The following is a 23125-nucleotide window of genomic DNA, read 5'->3' as shown; positions in this document are numbered from 1 at the left end:
TATATAGGAAGAGGAGGTATAGAAGGAGGAGAAGGTATAGGAGGAGGAGAAGGTATAGGAGGAGGAGAAGGTATAGGAGGAGGAGGTATAGGTAGGAAAGCAAGGAGGTATAGGAGGAGGAAGAGGGGGAGGTATAAGAGGAGAAGGTAGAGGATGAGGTGGTAGAGGAAGGGGAGGAAGAAGCGGTAGAAACAGAGGAGGTAGAGGAAGAGGTGGTGGTATAGGTATAGGTAGAGGAAGAGGTGGTGGTATAGGTAGAGGAAGAGGTGGTGGTATAGGTAGAGGAAGAGGTGGTGGTATAGGTATAGGTGGAGGAAGAGGTGGTGGTATAGGTATAGGAGGAGGAGGAGGATGTATAGGAGGAGGAGGATATATAGGAGGAGGAGGAGGAGGAGGATATATAGGAGGAGGAGGAGGAGGACGTATACCAGAGGAGGAGGAGGAGGAGAAGGTGGAGGTATACAGGAGGAGGAGAAGGTGGAGGTATACAGGAGGAGGAGAAGGTATACAGAGGAGGAGAAGGTATACAGAGGAGGGGGGATGTGTAGGAGGAGGAGGGGGGATGTGTAGGAGGAGGAGGGGGGATGTGTAGGAGGAGGAGGGGGGATGTATAGGAGGAGGGGGGATGTATAGGAGGAGGGGGGATGTATAGGAGGAGGTATAGGAGGAGGAGGATGTATAGGAAGAGGAGGAGGCAGTTGTTGAGGGGGATAAAAAGTATGGAAAGGAATATGGAAGGAGAGGATGGAAAGGGAAGGAGAATGTGTAGGGTGAAAATTGGGGTTGGAAGAAGTTGTAGGAACACGTTAAAACTGCAAACACGTCGCCTACTGAAGTCACTAAACTAAAAACATGTAAAATAAAAACACGAGTCAGTATTTTCGAAACAAAATTCATTGGCAGTTATGATATTTACATTTCCTGCCATGTTAAATGACCATCTACAAGAGAATTTGCTGTATAACTAGATGAAACACTAACATTTATTGATAAATTACTCTGATAACTTAAATTACATTGAGTTTGCAAATACATGACAAGTTCAGATAAATTATGTCTAAACCTATTTTCAAAATTTTTAACAAATCTTAGCGGGCAGAGAGAGAGAGAGAGAGAGAGAGAGAGAGAGAGAGAGAGAGAGAGAGAGAGAGAGAGAGAGAGAGAGAGAGAGAATGATTTGAACAAGGAAACGACCCTTTTTAACAAGGCAAAGCTCCTTGTTCAACTCTTGTAAGCCGTTCATAGATAATTCCATTTTTTTTTCGAAGAAATTTTTACCTGAAAATGGCTAAGTTTTCGACTTTAATTTTATGTTGAAACTACGCCCAATTTACACAATTTTTCACTATTAATATACTGTCCACGTATTCAAATATAAGAAAGTTTAAAGTTAAATGATCTGCTCACGTGATGAAAAAGAGAATGTAAGAAAAATTAAAATATATGCAAGTATATGACACATAAATGGAGTTGCTTCTAGACCACTACAGAACCAAGGCCTCAGACATGTCCTTATATTTATGTATGGGTTTGGCCATTTTCACCACCACGTTGGCCATTGTGGATTGACGACGATGGGAGATTTTTCCTCTGATCTCTCGCTGCTAAGAAACACCACTCAGAAAAGGTTAAAATTCAGAGTACACGACCATCAAATATATAAATATTCATATAGCATCAACTTCAGGAACACTAATTATACAATTACCTTAACACTATTCAAAGGGCTAAGTACTCACTAAAAAAAACACGTCACGCCATTATAAGGGAACTGCTAGTATGTTAACCACAGCGATTATTATTACTTACTTGCTAAGCTACAACCCTACTTGGAAAAGCAGGATGCTATAAGCCCAGGGGCCCCAACAGGGAAAATAGCCCAGTGAGGAAAGGAAAATGTACAAACAACTCATTTTGTACCCCAGAAATCAAACATCAACATTAGATCATGTTTTTAAAAAGGCAATTGCATTCTAGTAAACCTTTTTTGAGAATACTGACATTTTAAAACTTTTCTAAATGAATATTTAAAAAGTTAAAATGTTTTAAAAGTTAAAAAAAAATATATTTCCGGTAACTTAAGTGCGCAAATGCTATTTTAATTCAATGTGTCAAAAATTCGTTATATAAAGTAATTATAATATTTCTAACGTCAGCAAATGTAAATTATTAGCTAATTGCTCGTCAATAAAAGTATTATTATGTGCCTTTATGCATTCATTTATACAATAATTAATTACGTTAAACAGTTTTTTAATAATAGGCCTACTGTATATAATGCTTCGAAATATGCCCCATACCACAAAAACTTTTCGAACAACAAAATTTTCAACAATTTTAACACCACTATGTTGCTTAAAAAAATTAACACTAATATGTCGCTTAAAAAATTTAACACCACCATGTTGCTTACAAATTTAACACCACCATGTTGCTTACAAATTTAACACTACCATGTTGCTTAAAAAATTTAACACTACCATGTTGCTTAAAAATTTAACACCACCATGTTGCTCACAAATTTAACACCAATATGTTGCTTAAAATAAACATTCTTGAGATAATAAACGATTATTCAAACCTCTATCACTTAGATCGTCAAGAATATAAGAAAAAATAACAAAAAAAATACCTGTCCTTACCCATAATAAAATTTACACGAGCACCAGCACTGAGGACAGAAACAAGACAGCCATTTACCTTCAGGTACAATGGTGTAATTGCGCAATAATTTGCGCATTTTGCGCAGGACTGGCAAATGACTCTAGCCAATCAGAATCTTCCACCGCAACTAGTCTTACTTTTGTCTCGTTCATTACCTAATAGTTTTGCCTTTTTATTAGTCATAGTCCTCATGGGACTACAAAAACGTTTAAACATATATATTTATATGAGAAAAAATCAGTATTCGATATATGTATAAAGCATAAACTGTCTTGTAATGATATCTAAAAGGAGAAATACATACTTAATATAAATGTCTGTATAGACTAGCTAACTTAGCTGTTTAGTTCGGCCTTTCTTTATTTCATGAATTAAAAAATTTAGTGAGGTCATGTACATTAATTTATGGTTTAAAAAGTCAGATAAAACGTAAAGAAAATTGAATATGTATTATACAATTCCATTTTATGAGTAGGCCTATTTTGAAAGATCTCAGAAAATTTTAAGAACAGAAAAGTTTAAGCAGCATAATTTTCGTCCTTAAAAATTAAATGTAGGATACGCCATTTCACATTAAAAAATATCAAGGAATAATCTGTAAATATATTATTGGAAAACTTTCTTATGTAAGATCACCATAGGCCTACTGTAATTAAATGCCTGTAAAATATTCAAAGTTTTCGTTCGCATTTAGTTTTAATTCCAACCTGGTGGATATCACAAAGATACATTACAGAATTCACGTTATACTATGAAAATTACTTAAAAGATTGTAATCAAATGGGAATTATCAAGATATATTGATATTTATCATTACAAATAATGCAAACTACAGCTATCACATTCGAAAAAAAACACTGATAAAAAGATAACTTTAATACATTTGATCTCATTGTCGTATGCCTATTTATAAATTTCAGTTTTAACAGAAATCATAAGCCCAAAAAAGTAACAAAACCGAATAATGGAATAATGAGATTCATAGGCCTACACACGTAAGATTTAGCTATCAAATACCCGGTATTCTGCTGTTATTTCAATATGTATTCTACAAATGAATAAAATCAGCATTTACTTGCTTAACCTGTCCTTGTATTAACACAGGCTCTTGCCATAGCAGGAGTGATATTACCTACGCTATATTCTCTAGTTGTGTTTATGAAATTATTAATGTGTGGTAGCTTAGTATCTTATTACCGGGTTTATCTAGACCTTTAAATTACTAAATAATAACATCGACACATGTTATTCAATTATCTAAAAAAAATCAATTTAACAAATAACCTTACTATATCACCGTCAGTTTACAGCTCCTTTATAGAAAACGTTACAATGATACTAGAGAAAATGTTTAAATTTTCATGGTAGACTATACTAGTTTGGTATTACCTATTCCTGCTACATTGAGTAAAAAAAAAATACGGTAATAAGATCGTATTGCAACTCATTATTTGTTTCTTTTGAGATAAAAATGGTCTCTTTTAAGTATATATTAAACAATAATAAATTAAATTTATATTACCATAAGCTAATGAAGTAATAATTCGTCAAAAAAAAAAAGTCAACCCATTGGTGTTAATTGACGAATGAGTTTAAAATTGCCAGCCTTCTTTTATTAATAAATAATCTAAAGTTTGGTGCCAATGGGAGGAGATTCGATGAATAAAATGTCAACAGTTTACCTATTGCTAATATTTTTTTTAATAATAACCTACAATTTTCATTAAAAATGTACGAGAGCTTATATTTATTAAATTCAATCTGTTTAGCAAAATGAGTGTGACGTAAACATCAAATATGATCTAAAAGTTACCGTGACATATTAACTAGTAAGTATCAATATCTCTTTATATCCTATTGTATATATACACAGATATATAAGAGTAATTAGTAAACGTGTAAACAAGCAAAGAATTAAGTAAAACGAACTTAAGTCGAAGCAGAGATTTCAGAGTTGTTAGGGTCTTGGCTAAGCAAACCCATGGACAACACCTGAACATCTGAACCATCTTGAAGTTATCAGTGCTTTTGATTGCCAAACATTACATTGAAGAAACAATTACTTCTATACATATATAGTTCCGTGTATGGAAACATATTTGTATGCAATTATGCATATCTTATTTGTGATAACATACATATATACATAAATACGGGTATGAAAAGAGTGATGATGAAGTTTTCCATCATATATATATATATATATATATATATATATATATATATATATATATATATATATATATATATATATATATATATATATATATATATATATATATATATATATATATATATATATATATATATATATATATACAGGCCTACACACGTTTCTGCAACCTTCATTTGCTGTCTTACATCCAAGGATTTTCTGTGTTTCAGTTTTCAATGTTAATTATGTCAGGATGAAAAATAAATACCAGAGAGACAAATGCCCCTATTTGGTAGATCGAAGCTACATATCCAAATTCTCGGACTCTGAATGTATTCACAAACCCCAGCACTTGGCAGTATAACCAGAATTCATAAATCTAACTGTGGTAATGGACCAAAAGAGATTACTAGATATTGCTAGATAGTTCTATGCCCTTCTCCAATGGACTTCAATTTAAGGGCTGCTCTCCTGGTCTTATCCAGCAGTGGAATCCTACTCTCTACATGCCCTACACTGTCAGTTTATCGTATACATTCTTAGGTATTTTGCACATCACAGTGCATAAAAGGTGTTTGTTATCAAATCCACCTTATCGAAACACTTTGAGAACAAGTAAGACTTGGTTTCTTCTTGAGCAACTTATTTCTCATTTATCAATGTGTGTGTTTAGAGAGAGAGAGAGAGAGAGAGAGAGAGAGAGAGAGAGAGAGAGAGAGAGAGAGAGAGAGAGAGAGAGAGAGAGAGAGAGAGAGAGAGAGAGAGGAGTGTCTTTAAATTTACTTGGTTGTACAGCACAACATACCAGAAATTGTTTTATGAGAGAGAGAGAGAGAGAGAGAGAGAGAGAGAGAGAGAGAGAGAGAGAGAGAGAGAGAGAGAGAGAGAGAGAGAGAGAGAGAGAGAGAGAGTCGTTATAAAGATTAATTACTTCATTACTACTACTACTGCTGAGCTGTTGTTGTTAGCGATCTTTGGCGGGAATATTTACGCGGGAAACCTGTTGTCGTCCGCCCAGGGTTGCCATTCGTACGATAATTATCGTACGTGTACGATTATTTTGGGTCCGGTACGATACATACCTTGGGTATATACAATGTATGTGTGTGTTTTTGATTAAACAATTATACTAAAATACCTTGAAATAAACTATATATGTTACTCCTTCATAATCTTGTTCAAAGTGTGTACGATAATCTTGGTTGAATAACGACAATTTTAAGGCTCATGTACGATAATCCAGTGGAAATAATCTGGTAACCCTGTTGTCGTCCGCCGCCACTACTCGCTAATAGTAGCATTGTTTAAGTTCCTCCAAAATGGGTACCACTACTAACGATATTGTCGTCGATCAGCGCATTCGGGACATCCAGAGGGAATATTTGGAGTTTCTGGAAGATGATGTAAGTGTTGGATTGTAATTTGGAGGTGATATTAACTTGTTAAATACGTGATATGGGTGGCTTGCTCATGCTTGTTTCGGCCGACCTGTTGCTACTCGGCTTGGTATATGGGCGAGTCCGGTATTTTCAATATTATCGCAATTTATTAAAGAGTAAAAAGCTTTTTTGTTTTTTTAAAACCAGGGATATGCTCTTTTCTGGATTATAAAGTTGGATTAATAGTTTAATAAGGCTTTTTTTCATAGCTAGGGGTACACTCGCCTACCACAACTTTTCAACCCTACCGCATTTTTATTTCATTATAGAATAAAAAGCTTTTTCGTGCTCTCAAAACTATAAATGTTCCTTTTGGCATTATAACGTTGGAGTAATAGTTTTATTAATGTTTTTTTTTTACATGGCTAGAGTTAATGGATGACTCGCCTACCTCATACTGGGGGTCTGTATCAACTCGACATTCGAGTTATATAATAAGGTTTCTTGAATAATTTTGCATAACATATATTACCATGTATGTTACAGCTTGCTAAATCTTCGATTAAATCACCACAGGTTTGAGGTCCGCTAAAGGGGCAGCTAGTCGACTGCATAGCAGTGAATCGTTTGGGGTATAATGGTAGAATATGATAAATAGTTTAGAAAAAATAAAAGTATATTTAATGTATTTTGTGGTGTTTTAGGAGTGTTTGTATAATAGTGGCCACCTGTATGTATGACTGCCGACTAAATACGGCAGTGTAAGGGAGGTTGCAGGTTACTTGCCACAATTATCTTGATTAGAAAAAATCACCTTGGCCAAAAAAAGCATATTAGTAATGAAACATGATCAAAACACTGGTGTTTTTGTTAGCCAGGTTTTTAGCACTCATAGAAAACGTGATTTTTGTATACTCATTTGTATCAGTATTATACTAAAAAACCGCCTTAATGGACCGTATATACCTGTACGTTGGGTACGCCAAATAAAATATGTTTGCTTATGCCCCGCCATAGTTTTCTTCGCAGGTTATTTAAAGTAATCTCATTAGGAAAGCGGAATATGTTTCGCTAGGCATGTTAGCTCCGTAGGCTAATATATTGGCATTATTTGGAGCCTTTGTATATCAGTGGCCAGTTTCTCCCATGTGCATAGAAAATGTGAATTTTTGTCCCATTTTCTAGTTGTTCATAAGATGTTTTCCTATTAAACCTCTACACCCCACCTAACGTACAAGCTTTGTCCATAAACTTCCTCACCTAACCTACTAGCTGTGCCCATAAGCTTTCCCACCTAACCTACTAGCTGTGTCAACTTTCCCACCTAACCTACTAGCTGTGTCCGTAAACTTCCCCACCTAACCTACTAGCTGTGTCCGTAAACTTCCCCACCTAACCTACTAGCTGTGTCCATTATCTTCCCCCACTACCTAACTTACAAGCTGTGTCCTTACCTACTTGGCTAAAGGGGGCGTAGATGGCTGTATTCTTAGCTGGCCACTATCATACATGCACCCCCATTATTTTTGTTATCTGATTCATCACTAAGTTCAATTGATTTTTGCTCCGCTGTAGCTTGCTGCGCTCGCGATTTAACATTATTTCATGGAGGGGGGTAAAAGTATCATGAGATATCGGTTGCATATACCGTTCACTATTCTATCCTTATCTTGTAACGTTTTTCCCTAAGGGGTACAGGAGGCTGATAATGTGCATAGTCTTAACTAACTGTCGTTGTTATTTGCCATTTAGCCCTGCTCGTTATACATGATAGTTTTCATTGTTTTTGAATCATTACTAGCCCTTAATGTGACAAAACTTCTTTAAAAGGATAATTTGTTTGAAAATACAAGAAATATAAAAAAAAATATATATATATCTGGTACAGAGCTCAATTCTTAAGACACCTATTTGAAGACAAGGAAGTACAGTATTGAATAAGAAAAACTATGCCTCTTCTGTATTAATTAGCCTCTTAAATGAACTATATAAGTGTGGAAAAGTACTTAAATGTATTTTGCCCCAACAGGACGACTCAGGCGTGTACACACAGCTGGTTCGTGATATGGTTGCAAATGGAGAATGCCGCCTGAATGTTAACATCAACGATCTGCGAAAGAAGAATCCCCAGCGTGCCGTCGGGTATTTATTGGACCTTTTTTCAGGGATTGATGTGTTTTTCAACTTGAAATAATGACCTATAAAACCATCTTTATGTTGATTAAATTGCATTGAATATTGTTTTTGTATTGCAGACTTTTGAAGTCTGGCTACGAAGAGTTGCCGGCCTTCCATCAAGCCTTGAAGGAGTTTGTTGCCGTGGTAGACACGAACTACGCCAAGAAACAGGAAGAACTTTTCGTTGGGTTTGAAGGCAGTTTTGGTAGTAAACATGTATCTCCTAGGACCCTCAATGCCAGGCACCTGGGAAATCTGGTCTGTGTCGAAGGCATTGTTACAAAATGTGAGTGAAATGGTGAAGAGTATTTTATTTTCAAGTCTGTTTAAAAAAAAAAAAAACACTTGTTCTTTAATCAGGGGACTAATTTGATCTCTCCTATTTAAAGGACTCCGGTTTATATCACAAGGAAAAATACAAGTTACTGAGATTTGTGATATTATGTTTAATACTTATTTTTAATTATTAACAAAACTTTGATGGTGATGTAATTTCAATATTATCAAAAGTTAATTTCTTAATGTCTAGTGCTTTACTTTTCTTTCAAGTTCCTGGCTGCAGTAAATTATTGAAACTTTTCTTGAAAAATTCCAACTGCCTATTTTATACAGTTGATCCCAATGGATATATATTAATTGATCTTATGATTCACAGGCTCTTTGGTTCGCCCTAAAGTTGTGAGATCTGTTCATTACTGCCCCGCCACTAAGAAGACTTTGGAGCGCCGATACATGGACATGACCTCCTACACCCCCTATCCGTCAACTGCTATCTATCCGACGAAGGATGATGACGGTAAAGATTGTTCTGAATTATTTTCTCCAATACAGTAATTAAATTAATTGAATACTTGATTATTCAGAATGGTATTTGCCATTTTTCTGTTTTAGGTGTTTGTTTCATAATTATGATTATTTTCTGGTTGATTTCTGTTAAGTTTGCTGATTATAAAACTTACACAGACAGTTCTCAACAAGTTATGAGTTCGAAGAAGCTGTTTGGACGTTGAATTTTGAACTAGGGTAAGCTTCACCTAACTCATGTGCCAATGATTTTCAGCTGCAAAAGTCAACAAAGTTCCATTTCTTATTGCAAATATCATTTGCTTACTGCAGTTAATTATACAATATTGTTTTACGGTATTTAATTAGGAACTTGTGTTACAATAGCTCGGTTGGATTTGCGGTTGTCTCCGAATGTTTGTAAGTCGAGGACCTACCGGTTATACCCTTTTTCTAACATTCGTTATGATTAGCAATGATAATCTTTTGGGTCGTGGAGGCCTGGTGATTGCCAGACTGCGGATTGAGGTGCACTCAAACTCGTTAGTTTCTTTGGTTGCTGCAACCTCACCACCCTTGTGAGCTAAGGATGGGGGTTTTGGGGGAGCCCATAGGTCTTATCTGCTGAGTCATCAGTAGCCATTGTCTGGCCCTCCTTGGTCCAAGCTTGGGTGGAGAGGGGCATATGTATATATGGTCAGTCTTAGGACATCGTCCTGCTTGATAGGTCAATGTCACTCCCTTGCCTCTGCCATTCATGAGCAACCTTTAATCCCTTTTACCCCCAGGCTATTTGGAAATTTCCAACCCTTAACCCCCAGGGGGTTATTTTTTTCCCAGCACATTTTGCAGTATATTTTTTTTTAAATTGCTCTAACAGCCTTAATTTTTGTCATAGAGAGGTCAGGTTGGTCTCATTCTCTTGGAAAATGCCTGAATTTTCTCAAAAAATTATCAAAAATAAGAAGAAAAAAAATTTTTATAGCATTTTTTTGCAAGGATGTACCGGTACGTCCATGGGGGTAAAGGGATGGCTTTTGTGAAACGTACGAGTACGTCCTTTGGGGGTAAAAGGGTTAAACATATAATAAAAGTGTTTTTTTTATTCCTCACAGGTAATCTTTTGGAAACCGAGTATGGCTTGTGTGTTTACAAGGACCACCAGACCATTACCATACAGGAAATGCCCGAGAAATCCCCAGCCGGTCAGTTGCCCCGATCGGTAGATGTCATTCTAGATAACGACTTGGTTGACAAGTGCAAACCTGGAGACCGAATTCAGGTAAGAAATGTTACAATGTAGATTTATTGCTTTTATTTTATAGGATGTCTCTTAGGAATTTTATACAGGAGAGCGTGCTAGAAATAGGAATGAATGGCGAGCGATTGTGACGCAGTTCCGGTAGGCCCTGCTGCTTCCTCCGGTGCCTTAGATGACCGCGGAGGTAGCAGCAGTAGGGGATTCAGCATTATGAAGCTTCATCTGTGGTGGATAATGTGGGAGGTTGAGCTGTGGCACCCTAGCAGTACCAGCTGAACTCGGTTGAGTCCCTGGTTAGGCTGAAGGAACATAGAGAGTAGAGGTCCCCTTTTTGTTTTGTTTCATTGTTGGTGTCGGCTACCCCCCAAAATTGGGGGAAGTGCCCTGATATATGTATGTATGTATTTTATAGGAACTTGTGTGACGTAGAACTACTATTTTTACACTCGTGAAACTCATTCTTCTAGATTTTATAGTTTGTATGTGCCACACTGACATGAGTCTCTTTATAGCGTTAATAGGAAGGATTTATTTTAATGTTATTGTTCTTGAAATTTTTAAATTTTTCTTTACTTCTCTTGTAGTTTATTTAATTTCCTTGTTTCCCTTCCTGAATGGGCTTTTTTTTTTTTTTTTTTTTCCCTGTTGGAGCCCTTGGGCTTATAGCATCCTGCTTTTCCAACTGGGGTTTAGCCTAGCTTATAACAATATACTTCTTTTTAGAACAGAATTATGGCATCTATCCCTTTTTTAACATGAATTTTATTTGTTTTTAGATTGTTGGCATCTACCGTTGTTTACCCAACAAACAAAATTCGTTTACGTCCGGAACATTCAGAACCGTTCTCCTAGCGAATAACGTGATTCTAATGAATAAGGAAGTAACGCCTATTATATCTACCGATGACGTACGCAATTGCAAGACCTTCTCAAAGCAAAAGGTTAGTCTGATGTTTTTTTTGTTATATTGTATTATCCTCTATATTTTGTAGGAAAGCTTATTCCATAACCTATGAAAAGATAATCTTTTAATAGTTTATTAAGAATATTGTAGAGGTATTGTGTGATGTTATTGACTTTAGTCATAATGTCATAACAACTATAGTCCATTTCTTTTAGCGATGCAGATTTGCACCGACTCGCAGCGGTGCCCTTTTAGTTCGGAAAATTTTCCTGATCGCTGATTGGTTAGAATTATCTCGTCCAACCAATCAGCGATCAGGAAACTTTTCCGAGCTAAAAGGGCACCGCTGCGAGTCGGTGCAAATCTGCATCGCTAAAAGAAATTGACTATAGTGTTATAACCGAGTTTTTGTAAGCCGATTCCATAAACACTCTGCCTTCAAATTAAATTATTCTTTGGTAATATTAATTATTTATGATTATTCTTACTGTTAGAATATTAATTTCAGTATGCTAGTATGAGTAATATATTTTATGAATGTATAGTCCAATTACTTAAATTCTGGAAGCATAGTATGAATACATTCATACACAACCTTTTACTTAATATTTCAATCTCGTTGAAAGGATCTACTGAACTTTGAAATAATATTTGTTGCTGATTAAACTTTTTTTTAGGGCGTGGATGTGTTTGAATTGTTGTCGAAGTCTCTTGCCCCGAGTATCCACGGCCACGAATACATCAAGAAAGCTCTTCTTTGCATGTTACTTGGAGGGGTGGAGAAGGTCCTTCCCAATGGAACAAGACTGAGAGGGTGAGTTGGGGGAAACTTGCATTTTGATTTAATGAACATTCTTTTACTTTTAAGGGAGATGTTTTTCTGGTCCTATACAGCAGGGAAACCCTACTCACTACGGGACCTCCACCGTCATTTTATCATGTTCTTCGCACCGCTTATTGGTCGTTTATTGTTAAATCCACACTATCGAAGCACTCACAGAACTAGAAAGTTTTCAGTTTCTTGCTTTCATGGTCAATGACCATTCAGTAAAATATCTATGGTTAAATTTAGGATTATCGAGATATATCACCATTTTAATTGATAAGAAAATTAGATATCTAAATTGAAATTTATAATTTTTATAAGTTTTATATAGGTTAGTAACTTTTATTTTCATAAGCTCCATAATAAGGGAGTTAATCTTTGGCCAGTACTGATCACAAAGAGTATAGAATAGGTTTATCATCCCAGTATATTGTTATTGCTGTTTACTGTTGCAAATGTAGCAGCCAAACTCTGATCAACATTGGCCACAATGCAAAACCATTAATATCGATCTTCCTTTCACTAATAAGGTTTGATTTTATTTCAGTATATTTTTCCAGGCTTCGTTTAATGAGGTTATTATCCATTCTCATGATAATTGTGGCTCTGAACCAATTTTTAATTTTCCCTTTAAATTTCCAGTGATAACGTTTGATTTTATTATTTCAGTATATTTTCCAGGCTTCATTTAATGAGGTTATCCATTCTCATAATAATTGTGGCTCTGAACCAATTTTTAATTTTCCCTTTTAAATTTCCAGTGATATTAACATCCTCTTGATTGGAGATCCCTCAGTGGCGAAGTCCCAGTTACTCCGCTACGTTTTGAACACGGCCCCTCGTGCCATCACCACTACTGGTAGGGGATCTTCGGGTGTAGGTCTGACAGCTGCCGTTACAACTGATTTGGAAACTGGCGATAGAAGGTAATTTCTTGCTTTTAATCGATTGCATTTGGCAAAATCAAATATTTTCACCTGTTTGTTTAGTTTGTTTATGAGCAACTGTGGCCAAAAATTACTGTCTCAATTTGAACAAACTTTGCAGTCATGCTAGGTATGACCCAAGGATGATTTAAAGTAAATCAAAGTACAAATACACAGAAAGTACTTTGAAAATAATCACAATGTTAAGTAAATGGTAAATATTTTAGTTTATTTAATTCAAATGTAAAATATTTTCATGGGAATAGAATACATATGATGTAGCCCATTCATTCAATGAAAACCCCTTGTTAGTTGAGTTAGTGGTGGAACTTAGAAGTTCAAACTTGTCTGTTTATAGGTTATAAATGACAGATCTGTTTTAATTGTGTTCTGATCGTAAGATATTCATTTCAATGAAAATTTATTTATTTCCTTTCCTCACTGGGCTAATTTTTCCTTTTTAGAGCCCTTGAACTTGTAGCATAATGCCATTCCCTGTTGGAGCCCTTGAACTTAGTCCCCTGCTTTATCCTGTAAGAGCCCTTGAACTTATAGCATCCTGCTCTTACCTGTCTGGTGCCTTGAACTTATAGCATCCTGTTTTTCCATGTTGGAGCCCTTGAACTTATAGTCTCCTGCTTTACCCTGTAAGAGCCCTTGAACTTATAGTCTCCTGCTCTATCCTGTAAGAGCCCTTGAACTTATAGCATCCTGTTTTTCCTTGTTGGAGCCCTTGAACTTATAGCATCCTGCCTTATCCTGTTAGAGCCCTTGAACTTATAGCATCCTGTTTTTCCATGTTGGAGCCCTTGAACTTATAGTCTCCTGCTTTATCCTGTAAGAGCCCTTGAACTTATAGTCTCCTGCTCTATCCTGTAAGAGCCCTTGAACTTATAGCATCCTGCCTTATCCTGTTAGAGCCCTTGAACTTATAGCATCCTGCTCTTACCTGTCAGGTGCCTTGAACTTTCAGCATCCTGTTGGAGCCCTTGAACTTATAGTCTCCTGCTTTATCCTGTAAGAGCCCTTGAACTTATAGTCTCCTGCTCTATCCTGTAAGAGCCCTTGAACTTATAGCATCCTGCCTTATCCTGTTAGAGCCCTTGAACTTATAGCATCCTGTCTTATCCTTTTAGAGCCCTTGAACTTATAGCATCCTGCCTTATCCTGTTAGAGCCCTTGAACTTATAGCATCCTGCCTTATCCTGTTAGAGCCCTTGAACTTATAGCATCCTGTCTTATCCTTTTAGAGCCCTTGAACTTATAGCATCCTGCCTTATCCTGTTAGAGCCCTTGAACTTATAGCATCCTGTCTTATCCTTTTAAAGCCCTTGAACTTATAGCATCCTGCCTTATCCTGTTAGAGCCCTTGAACTTATAGCATCCTGCCTTATCCTTTTAGAGCCCTTGAACTTATAGCATCCTGCCTTATCCTGTTAGAGCCCTTGAACTTATAGCATCCTGCCTTATCCTTTTAGAGCCCTTGAACTTATAGCATCCTGCCTTATCCTGTCGGGTGCCTTGAACTTTCAGCATCCTATTTTTCCCTGTTGGAGCCCTGGAACTTGTAGCATCCTACATTTCCCTGTTGGAGCCCTTTAACTTATGGCATCCTGCTTTTCTACTTGAACGTGTAGCATCCTACATTTCCCTGTTGGAGCCCTTTAACTTATGGCATCCTGCTTTTCTACTTGAACGTGTAGCATCCTACATTTCCCTGTTGGAGCCCTTTAACTTATGGCATCCTGCTTTTCTACTTGAACGTGTAGCATCCTACATTTCCCTGTTGGAGCCCTTTAACTTATGGCATCCTGCTTTTCTAACCAGCGTTGTAGCTTAGCTAGTAATGTTTTTTTTTTCACAGGTTGGAAGCAGGTGCTATGGTTCTTGCCGACAGAGGAATCGTCTGCATCGATGAGTTTGACAAGATGAGTGACATGGACAGAACAGCCATCCACGAAGTCATGGAACAAGGTCGCGTGACCATAGCCAAGGCTGGAATTCACGCACGGCTCAATGCCAGATGCTCCGTTTTAGCGGCTGCTAACCCCGTGTACGGCCGGTACGATCAGTACAAGACGCCCATGGAAAACATTGGCCTCCAGGATTCGCTGCTCTCACGTTTCGATTGTCTGTTCATTATGCTGGATATCGCTGATCCCGAGTCAGACCGCATGATTTCGGACCACGTCGTGAGGATGCATCGGTACAGGTAAGGGGTTCTACAACTGCATTGTATTACTGCATTATGTGGTACATAATTCATGTCTTTCATGATGTTAGGAAGAAGGATAGGGTAATGTTCTTACCTTTACATTACATACAACTGTTTTCTGACGTGTGGCTATTTGAGAATAAATAAAAGTTTTTTAAACGTTGAATATTTTATGCTACGCTAAAATTTGTAGAATATTTCTGTAATGTGTACAAGAGTATATTTCTATCAGAAAATTAAATAGCCATCTCTTAAATTATTTCTGTTTTTACATGAATTCCTACACAAATACAAACTTTTTTTTCTATAACTTGAACTTGTATAGTTTGGAAAAATACATTTTAACCTTTCTAAGGAACATTGAGTTGTTCATGAGTTCAAATTAAAGTGGTCCCATCTTCATAATCAGAATGCATTAGATGCAATTTTAATTAGATTTATTTTACAATAATTACAGTAATAAAAAAACCCACAACATATAAATATATTGTTATTCATTGACAGGGGTGCTCATGAACAAGATGGTGAAGCTTTGCCTATGGGCCTGGGCATTGATGTACTGTCCACCCAGAGTCCTGACCAAGAAGATGACGAATTAGCCGACAACACTCCCATATACGAGAAGTACGATGCCCTACTTCACGGAAACCTCAGATCAAAGAAGTAAGAATTTTATTACAAGTTCTGTAACTCCGACGCATATGTGATTATTACAGTTTGGTCTTTTACCAATTATTAATTGTTCCAACACTCGAAACACTTTCTTAGGAGTTACCTGGAACCTCCTCTCGAACGACCAGAGTTTTGTGTAGTTTACCCTACTCCCATTTTCTATAATGATAGGCCTAGCGGAGGTTAATTCATATACAGAATGTCCTTACCTAACATTTAGATATAAGCACAAATCTAACTAAAATCAAATCTCAGGTATTGTATCAAATTGTCAAAATACTAGTAAAACAATATTTTATAATTTATGCAGTAAGCAAGGACTACTCTTGCAATATGAAACGGAACCATTTGTTGATTTGCAGATGAAAATCATTTGATTGGGAGTTAGGTAAGACCTACCCTATGCCAAAATTTAAAAAAAATTGACTCGCAAACATATTCTTGGAACCTAGATATGTATGTTGAAGACTTTCTGTACTACCATGCAATGGAGAAAGACAAATGATCATGGAAATATGCTTGACAACATGGTATGCAGGGAGATTTAGAGCTATGTGAAGGATTGAGTAATGTTTTGACATGGTATGCAGGGAGATTTAGAGCCATGTGAAGGATTGAGTAATGTCTTGACAACATGGTATGCAGGGAGATTTAAAGCCATGTGAAGGATTGAGTAATGTCTTGACAACATGGTATGCAGGGAGATTTAGAGCCATGTGAAGGATTGAGTAATGTCTTGACAACATGGTATGCAGGGAGATTTAAAGCCATGTGAAGGATTGAGTAATGTCTTGACAACATGGTATGCAGGGAGATTTAGAGCCATGTGAAGGATTGAGTAATGTCTTGACAACATGGTATGCAGGGAGATTTAGAGCCATGTGAAGGATTGAGTAATGTCTTGACAACATGGTATGCAGGGAGATTTAGAGCCATGTGAAGGATTGAGTAATGTCTTGACAACATGGTATGCAGGGAGATTTAAAGCCATGTGAAGGATTGAGTAATGTCTTGACAACATGGTATGCAGGGAGATTTAGAGCCATGTGAAGGATTGAGTAATGTCTTGACAACATGGTATGCAGGGAGATTTAGAGCCATGTGAAGGATTGAGTAATGTCTTGACAACATGGTATGCAGGGAGATTTAGAGCCATGTGAAGGATTGAGTAATGTCTTGACAACATGGTATGCAGGGAGATTTAGAGCCATGTGAAGGATTGAGTAATGTCTTGACAACATGGTATGCAGGGAGATTTAGAGCCATGTGAAGGATTGAGTAATGTCTTGATCGACTAGTGACAGAATTTGGAAGGGTGTGTGAGAGAAGGAAGTTGAGAGTTAATGTGGGTGAGAGTAAGGTTATGAGATGTACGAGAAGGGAAGGTGGTGCAAGGTTGAATGTCAGGTTGAATGGAGTTACTTGAGGAGGTGGATCAATTTAAGTACTTGGGGTCTGTTGTTGCAGCAAATGGTGGAGTGGAAGCAGATGTAAGTCAGAGAGTCAATGAAGGTTGCAAAGTGTTGGGGGCAGTTAAGGGAGTAGTAAAATATAGAGGGTTGGGCATGAATGTAAAGAGAGTTCTATATGAGAAAGTGATTGTACCAACTGTGATGTATGGATCGGAGTTGTGGGGAATGAAAGTGATGGAGAGACAGAAATTAAATGTGTTTGAGATGAAGTGTCTGAGGAGTATGGCTGGTGTATCTCGAGTAGATAGGGTTAGGAACGAAGTGGTGAGGGTGAGAACGGGTGTAAGAAATGAGTTAGCGGCTAGAGTGGATATGAATGTGTTGAGGTGGTTTGGCCATGTTGAGAGAATGGAAAGTGGCTGTCTGCTAAAGAAGGTGATGAATGCAAGAGTTGATGGGAGAAGTACAAGAGGAAGGCCAAGGTTTGGGTGGATGGATGGTGTGAAGAAAGCTCTGGGTGATAGGAGGATAGATGTGAGAGAGGCAAGAGAGCGTGCTAGAAATAGGAATGAATGGCGAGCGATTGTGACGCAGTTCCGGTAGGCCCTGCTGCTTCCTCCGGTGCCTTAAATGACCGCGGAGGTAGCAGCAGTAGGGGATTCAGCATTATGAAGCTTCATCTGTGGTAGATAATGTGGGAGGTTGGGCTGTGGCACCCTAGCAGTACCAGCTGAACTCAGCTGAGTCCCTGGTTAGGCTGGAGGAACGTAGAGAGTAGAGGTCCCCTTTTTTGTTTTGTTTCTTGTTGATGTCGGCTACCCCCCAAAATTGGGGGAAGTGCCTTGGTATATGGATGGATGGGGTGAAGGATTGAGTAATGTCTTGACAACATGGTATGCAGGGAGATTTAGAGCCGTGTGAAGGATTGAGTAATGTCTTGACAACATGGTATGCAGGGAGATTTAAGAGCCGTGTGAAGGATTGAGTAATGTCTTGACAACATGGTATGCGGGGAGATTTAAGAGCCGTGTGAAGGATTGAGTAATGTCTTGACAACATGGTATGCAGGGAGATTTAAGAGCCGTGTGAAGGATTGAGTAATGTCTTGACAACATGGTATGCAGGGAGATTTAAGAGCCGTGTGAAGGATTGAGTAATGTCTTGACAACATGGTATGCAGGGAGATTTAAGAGCCGTGTGAAGGATTGAGTAATGTCTTGACAACATGGTATGCAGGGAGATTTAAGAGCCGTGTGAAGGATTGAGTAATGTCTTGACAACATGGTATGCAGGGAGATTTAGAGCCATGTGAAGGATTGAGTAATGTATATTATTTATGTGAAATACAGGGTGATGTAGAGTTCTCATGATTGAGGGTACACTTCGGAGCACTTCTATCTTCTCTTTTTTTTTTAGGTTATTGATTAGGTACGAAAGATCTATTTTCATGATGATCTTAAAAGTACAGTATTTTAATTGTTCAATACTCCTCTTGTAGCTTGTTTATTTCCTAATTTCCTTTCTTTTCTGGGCTATTATTCCTTGTTGGAACCCTTGGGTTTTTAGTATCCTGCTTAACCAAATAGGGTTGCAGCTTAGGTAATAATAATAAAAACTGATTCAGCCTTAGTCATCATTTATGTTTGACTAAAGCTTGATTCACACATTCCCGATGCTGATTTTTTGTTCCATTGTAAAAAAAAAAATTGCCGATTTTCCTCGATTATGTGCGATTGGAGGGACCAGGCCGAAGATTGAAGTCACAGGCCGTAAATCTGGAATCATCGGGGACCACGCTACGACAAATGGCAGTTGTCCCGACCATTTGCCGCGGTGCTAAATGGTCGGCCCGGTTCGGGCCACAAGGCTCGCCTCGCTTCCTGCCATTCGTACCAGCCTCACCGACGTGACAAAAATACCCCTTCGATATTCGGCCATTACACCTTCGATAATCTTTATAGGTTTCCAACTACCAATTTTCCTGTCTTCGGGGGCAAAATCGTGAATGTGTGAACCTAGCATAAGGCACTGTTTGTTTTGAAGGATGTTGATAGAGTTTGAGGGCAATTGATGCCTTTTGTAGGTCATTTTACAATTTATACATTATTCTTTATGAGATTTTTGTGAAATAAAGACTTAAGTGCATCCATCCAACATTCAGTCAGGTAAATTATTGACATTGATGTTTGTCCTGGCAAAATTTATATTTGCAGGAAAAGGTTTCGAGTACCACTTGAATGAAGTGTTGATAAACTTTCTTTTTGTCTGCAAATCTCAAAAGTATTGATGGTTATTTTATTCCTCAAATTAAAAGAATTTTTATTTTTTTCCTCAGAGACAAGATTGTCAGTATGAAATTCATGAAGAAATACATCCATATTGCCAAGAGTATCAAACCAACTCTGACTAGAGAAGCGTGCGAGGCCATAGCTGAAGAATATTCTCGTCTCAGGTCTCAAGATACCGAACATACCGACATGGCAAGGGTGAGTGTTTTATTGGTTTTTAATTCTTTCTAATTTCTCTTCCTCTTGTTTGTTATATATTTATTTTGATGTTACTGTTCCTAGAATATTTTATTTTTTCCCTTGTTTCCATTCCTCACTGGGCTATTTTTCCTTGTTGGAGCCTCTGGGCTTATAGCATTCTGCTTTTGCAACTAGGGTTGTAGCTTAGCAAGCAATAATAATAATAATAACAGTTCATGATGAATAAATGATGTGACAACTTCAAAAGAAAATGTTGTAATAAGTCTTGAGTTTGAAAGTAGGTCATTTATAAAAGAATTTTAATTTTTTGCATTTCAGACTCAACCTGTCACTGCTCGTGCCTTAGAGACCTTAATCCGTTTAGCTACTGCTCACGCCAAGGCTAGACTTTCCAGGCAGGTCACCGTGGACGATGCCGAAGCAGCCATCGAGATGGTTTCATATGCTTACTTCAAAAAGGTAATTAGGTTTTGTGTGAAGGAGAATTTTTTGTGAGACTTGTGGAACTTAGTAGGAAACTTGTTGTTACCCGTTAGTTTATTCTTTCTCTTTTTGCTTTACTAAGGAGCTGTGCTTATGAAATCGATACTTTGTGGTTGAAATACTTTGCATACTTTTTTTTCATATTAAGAGCCTCTTGTATAGGTATTGAAGGTGTATGCAAATTGCATTATTTTCAAACTAGATACTAATTTTTTTATGTCAATTTGTATTCATGTTCAATTTATTTACCATTTTAATTGACAATTTGCAGTTATGTTCCAATTAGTTAATATTTTTTTTTAATTGGCAAATTTCATTCATGTTCTAGTAGTGATTTTTTTCCAATTTTTATTCTAATTTTATCATAATGAAAATCTAATATTAACTGCATTCTGATTAGTGGCTTTTGTAAAAATTCTTGCATCAATTTGGTTTCGTAGGTTATGGAAAAGAAGAAAAGACGCAAGGATGACGAAGAGAGTGCAACTGAAACAGAAGGGGAGGACGAAGCAGTTGAGGAAGGCAGCAAGAAAAGAAAGCGCACCGAGCAGGACGGAAGCCAGAAATCCAAGAAGCCGAAGAAGAAGCCTGGCGATGATGGTTAGTATATGTCACGGTTGAAGTAGAGGGACACTTCGTAGAGTGCAGACCTCTGCTGTGGCAGCTTATTTCTTGCCCTTAACATGTATTAATTGGAGTGGATTTTCATACATTCAAATATGAACCAAGTTTGAAGTCTGTGACAACGATTTCTTAATTGGGGCGGATTTTCATACATTCAAATATGAACCAAGTTTGAAGTCTGTGACAATAATTTCTTAATTGGGGCGGATTTTCATACAATCAAATATGAACCAAGTTTGAAGTCTGTGACAATAATTTCTTAATTGGGGCGGATTTTCATACAATCAAATATGAACCAAGTTTGAAGTCTGTGACAACGATTTCCAAACTTATGGCTGACTACGTGAATTGGACATTTTTGCTTGACCGTGACCCTGACCTTCCAAAATTTAATCATTTTCTGCTTAACTTAACAGTTAATCCCAGCAAGTTAATTATTTTAGGTTTATAGAAAATTCTGCATTGCAATTAATTTAAAGGAAATTCCAGTTTAGCATACATGATATCTTATTTCTCTTCCTCTTGTTTTGTTAAAGCTTTAATAGTTTATAGGAAATATTTATTTGATGTTACTGTTTCCTTTCCTCTCTGGGATGTTTTCCTTGTTGGGGCCCCTGGGTTTATACCATCCTGCTTTTTCAACCAGGGTTGTTCCTTAGCAAGTAACAATATCATTAGTGCTGTTAGTGTAGCCTTTTAGGAGGCACTGTCACAGTAATGCTTGTAAGTGGGGCATAATAATAATCTGGAGTTATAGTAATTGGTACTTTTGAAAACTTCTACAAGCAATTTGCTTGCCTGTCTAGTAAGCATCTCAACAGCAGAATAATTCATTTTCGCAGGGTATGATCCTTATGATATTGAAAGCGCTGACGAAGAGGGCCCAACATCACCAACACCAGCATCAGTTAGGAGCACTGTAGCCAGGCAGTCTAAAATGAAAGACGATGCTGCCTCGACTCCCACGCGCAAGGAAATTGCCGCAGACAGACTGACGGCATTCCGAACTTCTCTAAGCAAATTGTTTGCCTTGGTACGTATTAATTCAAATCTAACAAGTTTATTAAAATATTAAGTGAATTTTCATCTTGTTTATGTATGTATTGATTGAATCTCAATGTGATTGAGTTTACCGAAATTCCAATTGAAAGATGTTATTTATTATTCTTGCATTTCAGGATGCAACCGAAACCCTGCCCATGGAACGCGTACGTGAATATTTGAGCGGTGCGAAAGAAGGTGCGTTTACCGGAGACGAGGTAGACACCGCTATACTGCACATGACTGATGCCAACCAAGTCATGCTAGCCGATGACATGCTCTTCCGAATCACCTAGATTATATCATATTGGCTTCCTTGTCAAGGATTACACTGTATATTCCCTTATTTTTATACTTAGATCTTTGTATTCTTATGTTCTACAATACTTTCTATGTTAATAAGTCGAACCAATGCATTTTCATTAACCCTTTCACTCCCAGGCTCTTTGGAAATTTTCAACCCTTAACCCCCAAGGGGTTATTTTATCCCCAGCACATTTTGCAGTATATTTTCTTTAAATTGCTCTAACAGCCTTAATTTTTGTCATAGAGAGGTCAGGTTGGTCTCATTCTCTTGCAAAATGCCTGAATTTTCTAAAAAAAAAAAAAAAAATATAAAAAATATGAAGAAAAAAAAAATTTCATAACATTTTTTTGCAAGGACGTACCGGTACGTCCATGGGGGTAAAGGGATGGCTTTTGTGAAACGTACGAGTACGTCCTTTGGGGGTAAAAGGGTTAATTGTTTATACATGGTACTTTTTCTATAGTTCACTTGAAAACAAAATGGTTAATAAATAAGATGCAAGTTGATATATTCCCCATACTCTTGTCTTGTTAATTATAAATAAATTTTTTTATTAATTAATGTTTTATACTTCCTCACAGCTTTATAGAGTATGAGAAAATACTTTTCATACATTACCAAGAGCATAAGATATGCATCCCTGAGGAAGTAAAGCAGGAAAGGTAATACACAATGGTAGCTTAATAGTGAAATATTCAGGAAACTACAACTAATCTGAACTTCAAAAAACCTCCAACTTCACTATTACACCTTGTAATTAGTTCAGAAAATGATTAGTGTGGTACTACGGAGTGAATCCCTTAGAT

At 37.1% G+C, this 23125-nt stretch overlaps 1 protein-coding gene across 1 annotated transcript; it reads left to right on the top strand.

Annotated features, from left to right (window-relative positions):
• The first annotated feature begins 6076 nt into the window (after positions 1-6076).
• Positions 6077-22420, top strand: Mcm3 (minichromosome maintenance 3). Its single transcript, XM_068394868.1, has 15 exons — positions 6077-6222; positions 8228-8340; positions 8454-8662; positions 9032-9172; positions 10275-10441; positions 11197-11361; positions 12002-12138; positions 12912-13076; positions 14941-15288; positions 15796-15954; positions 19711-19861; positions 20183-20323; positions 20788-20947; positions 21814-22004; positions 22150-22420. The coding sequence occupies exons 1-15, from the start codon at positions 6139-6141 to the stop codon at positions 22306-22308; spliced, it is 2490 nt and encodes an 829-aa protein (XP_068250969.1). The 5' UTR covers positions 6077-6138; the 3' UTR covers positions 22309-22420.
• Positions 22421-23125: the final 705 nt, after the last annotated feature.

The sequence above is a fragment of the Palaemon carinicauda genome, chromosome 20, assembly GCF_036898095.1.
Source record: "Palaemon carinicauda isolate YSFRI2023 chromosome 20, ASM3689809v2, whole genome shotgun sequence".
NCBI lineage: Eukaryota > Metazoa > Arthropoda > Malacostraca > Decapoda > Palaemonidae > Palaemon > Palaemon carinicauda.
This window is presented reverse-complemented; position numbering and strand designations above follow the sequence as displayed.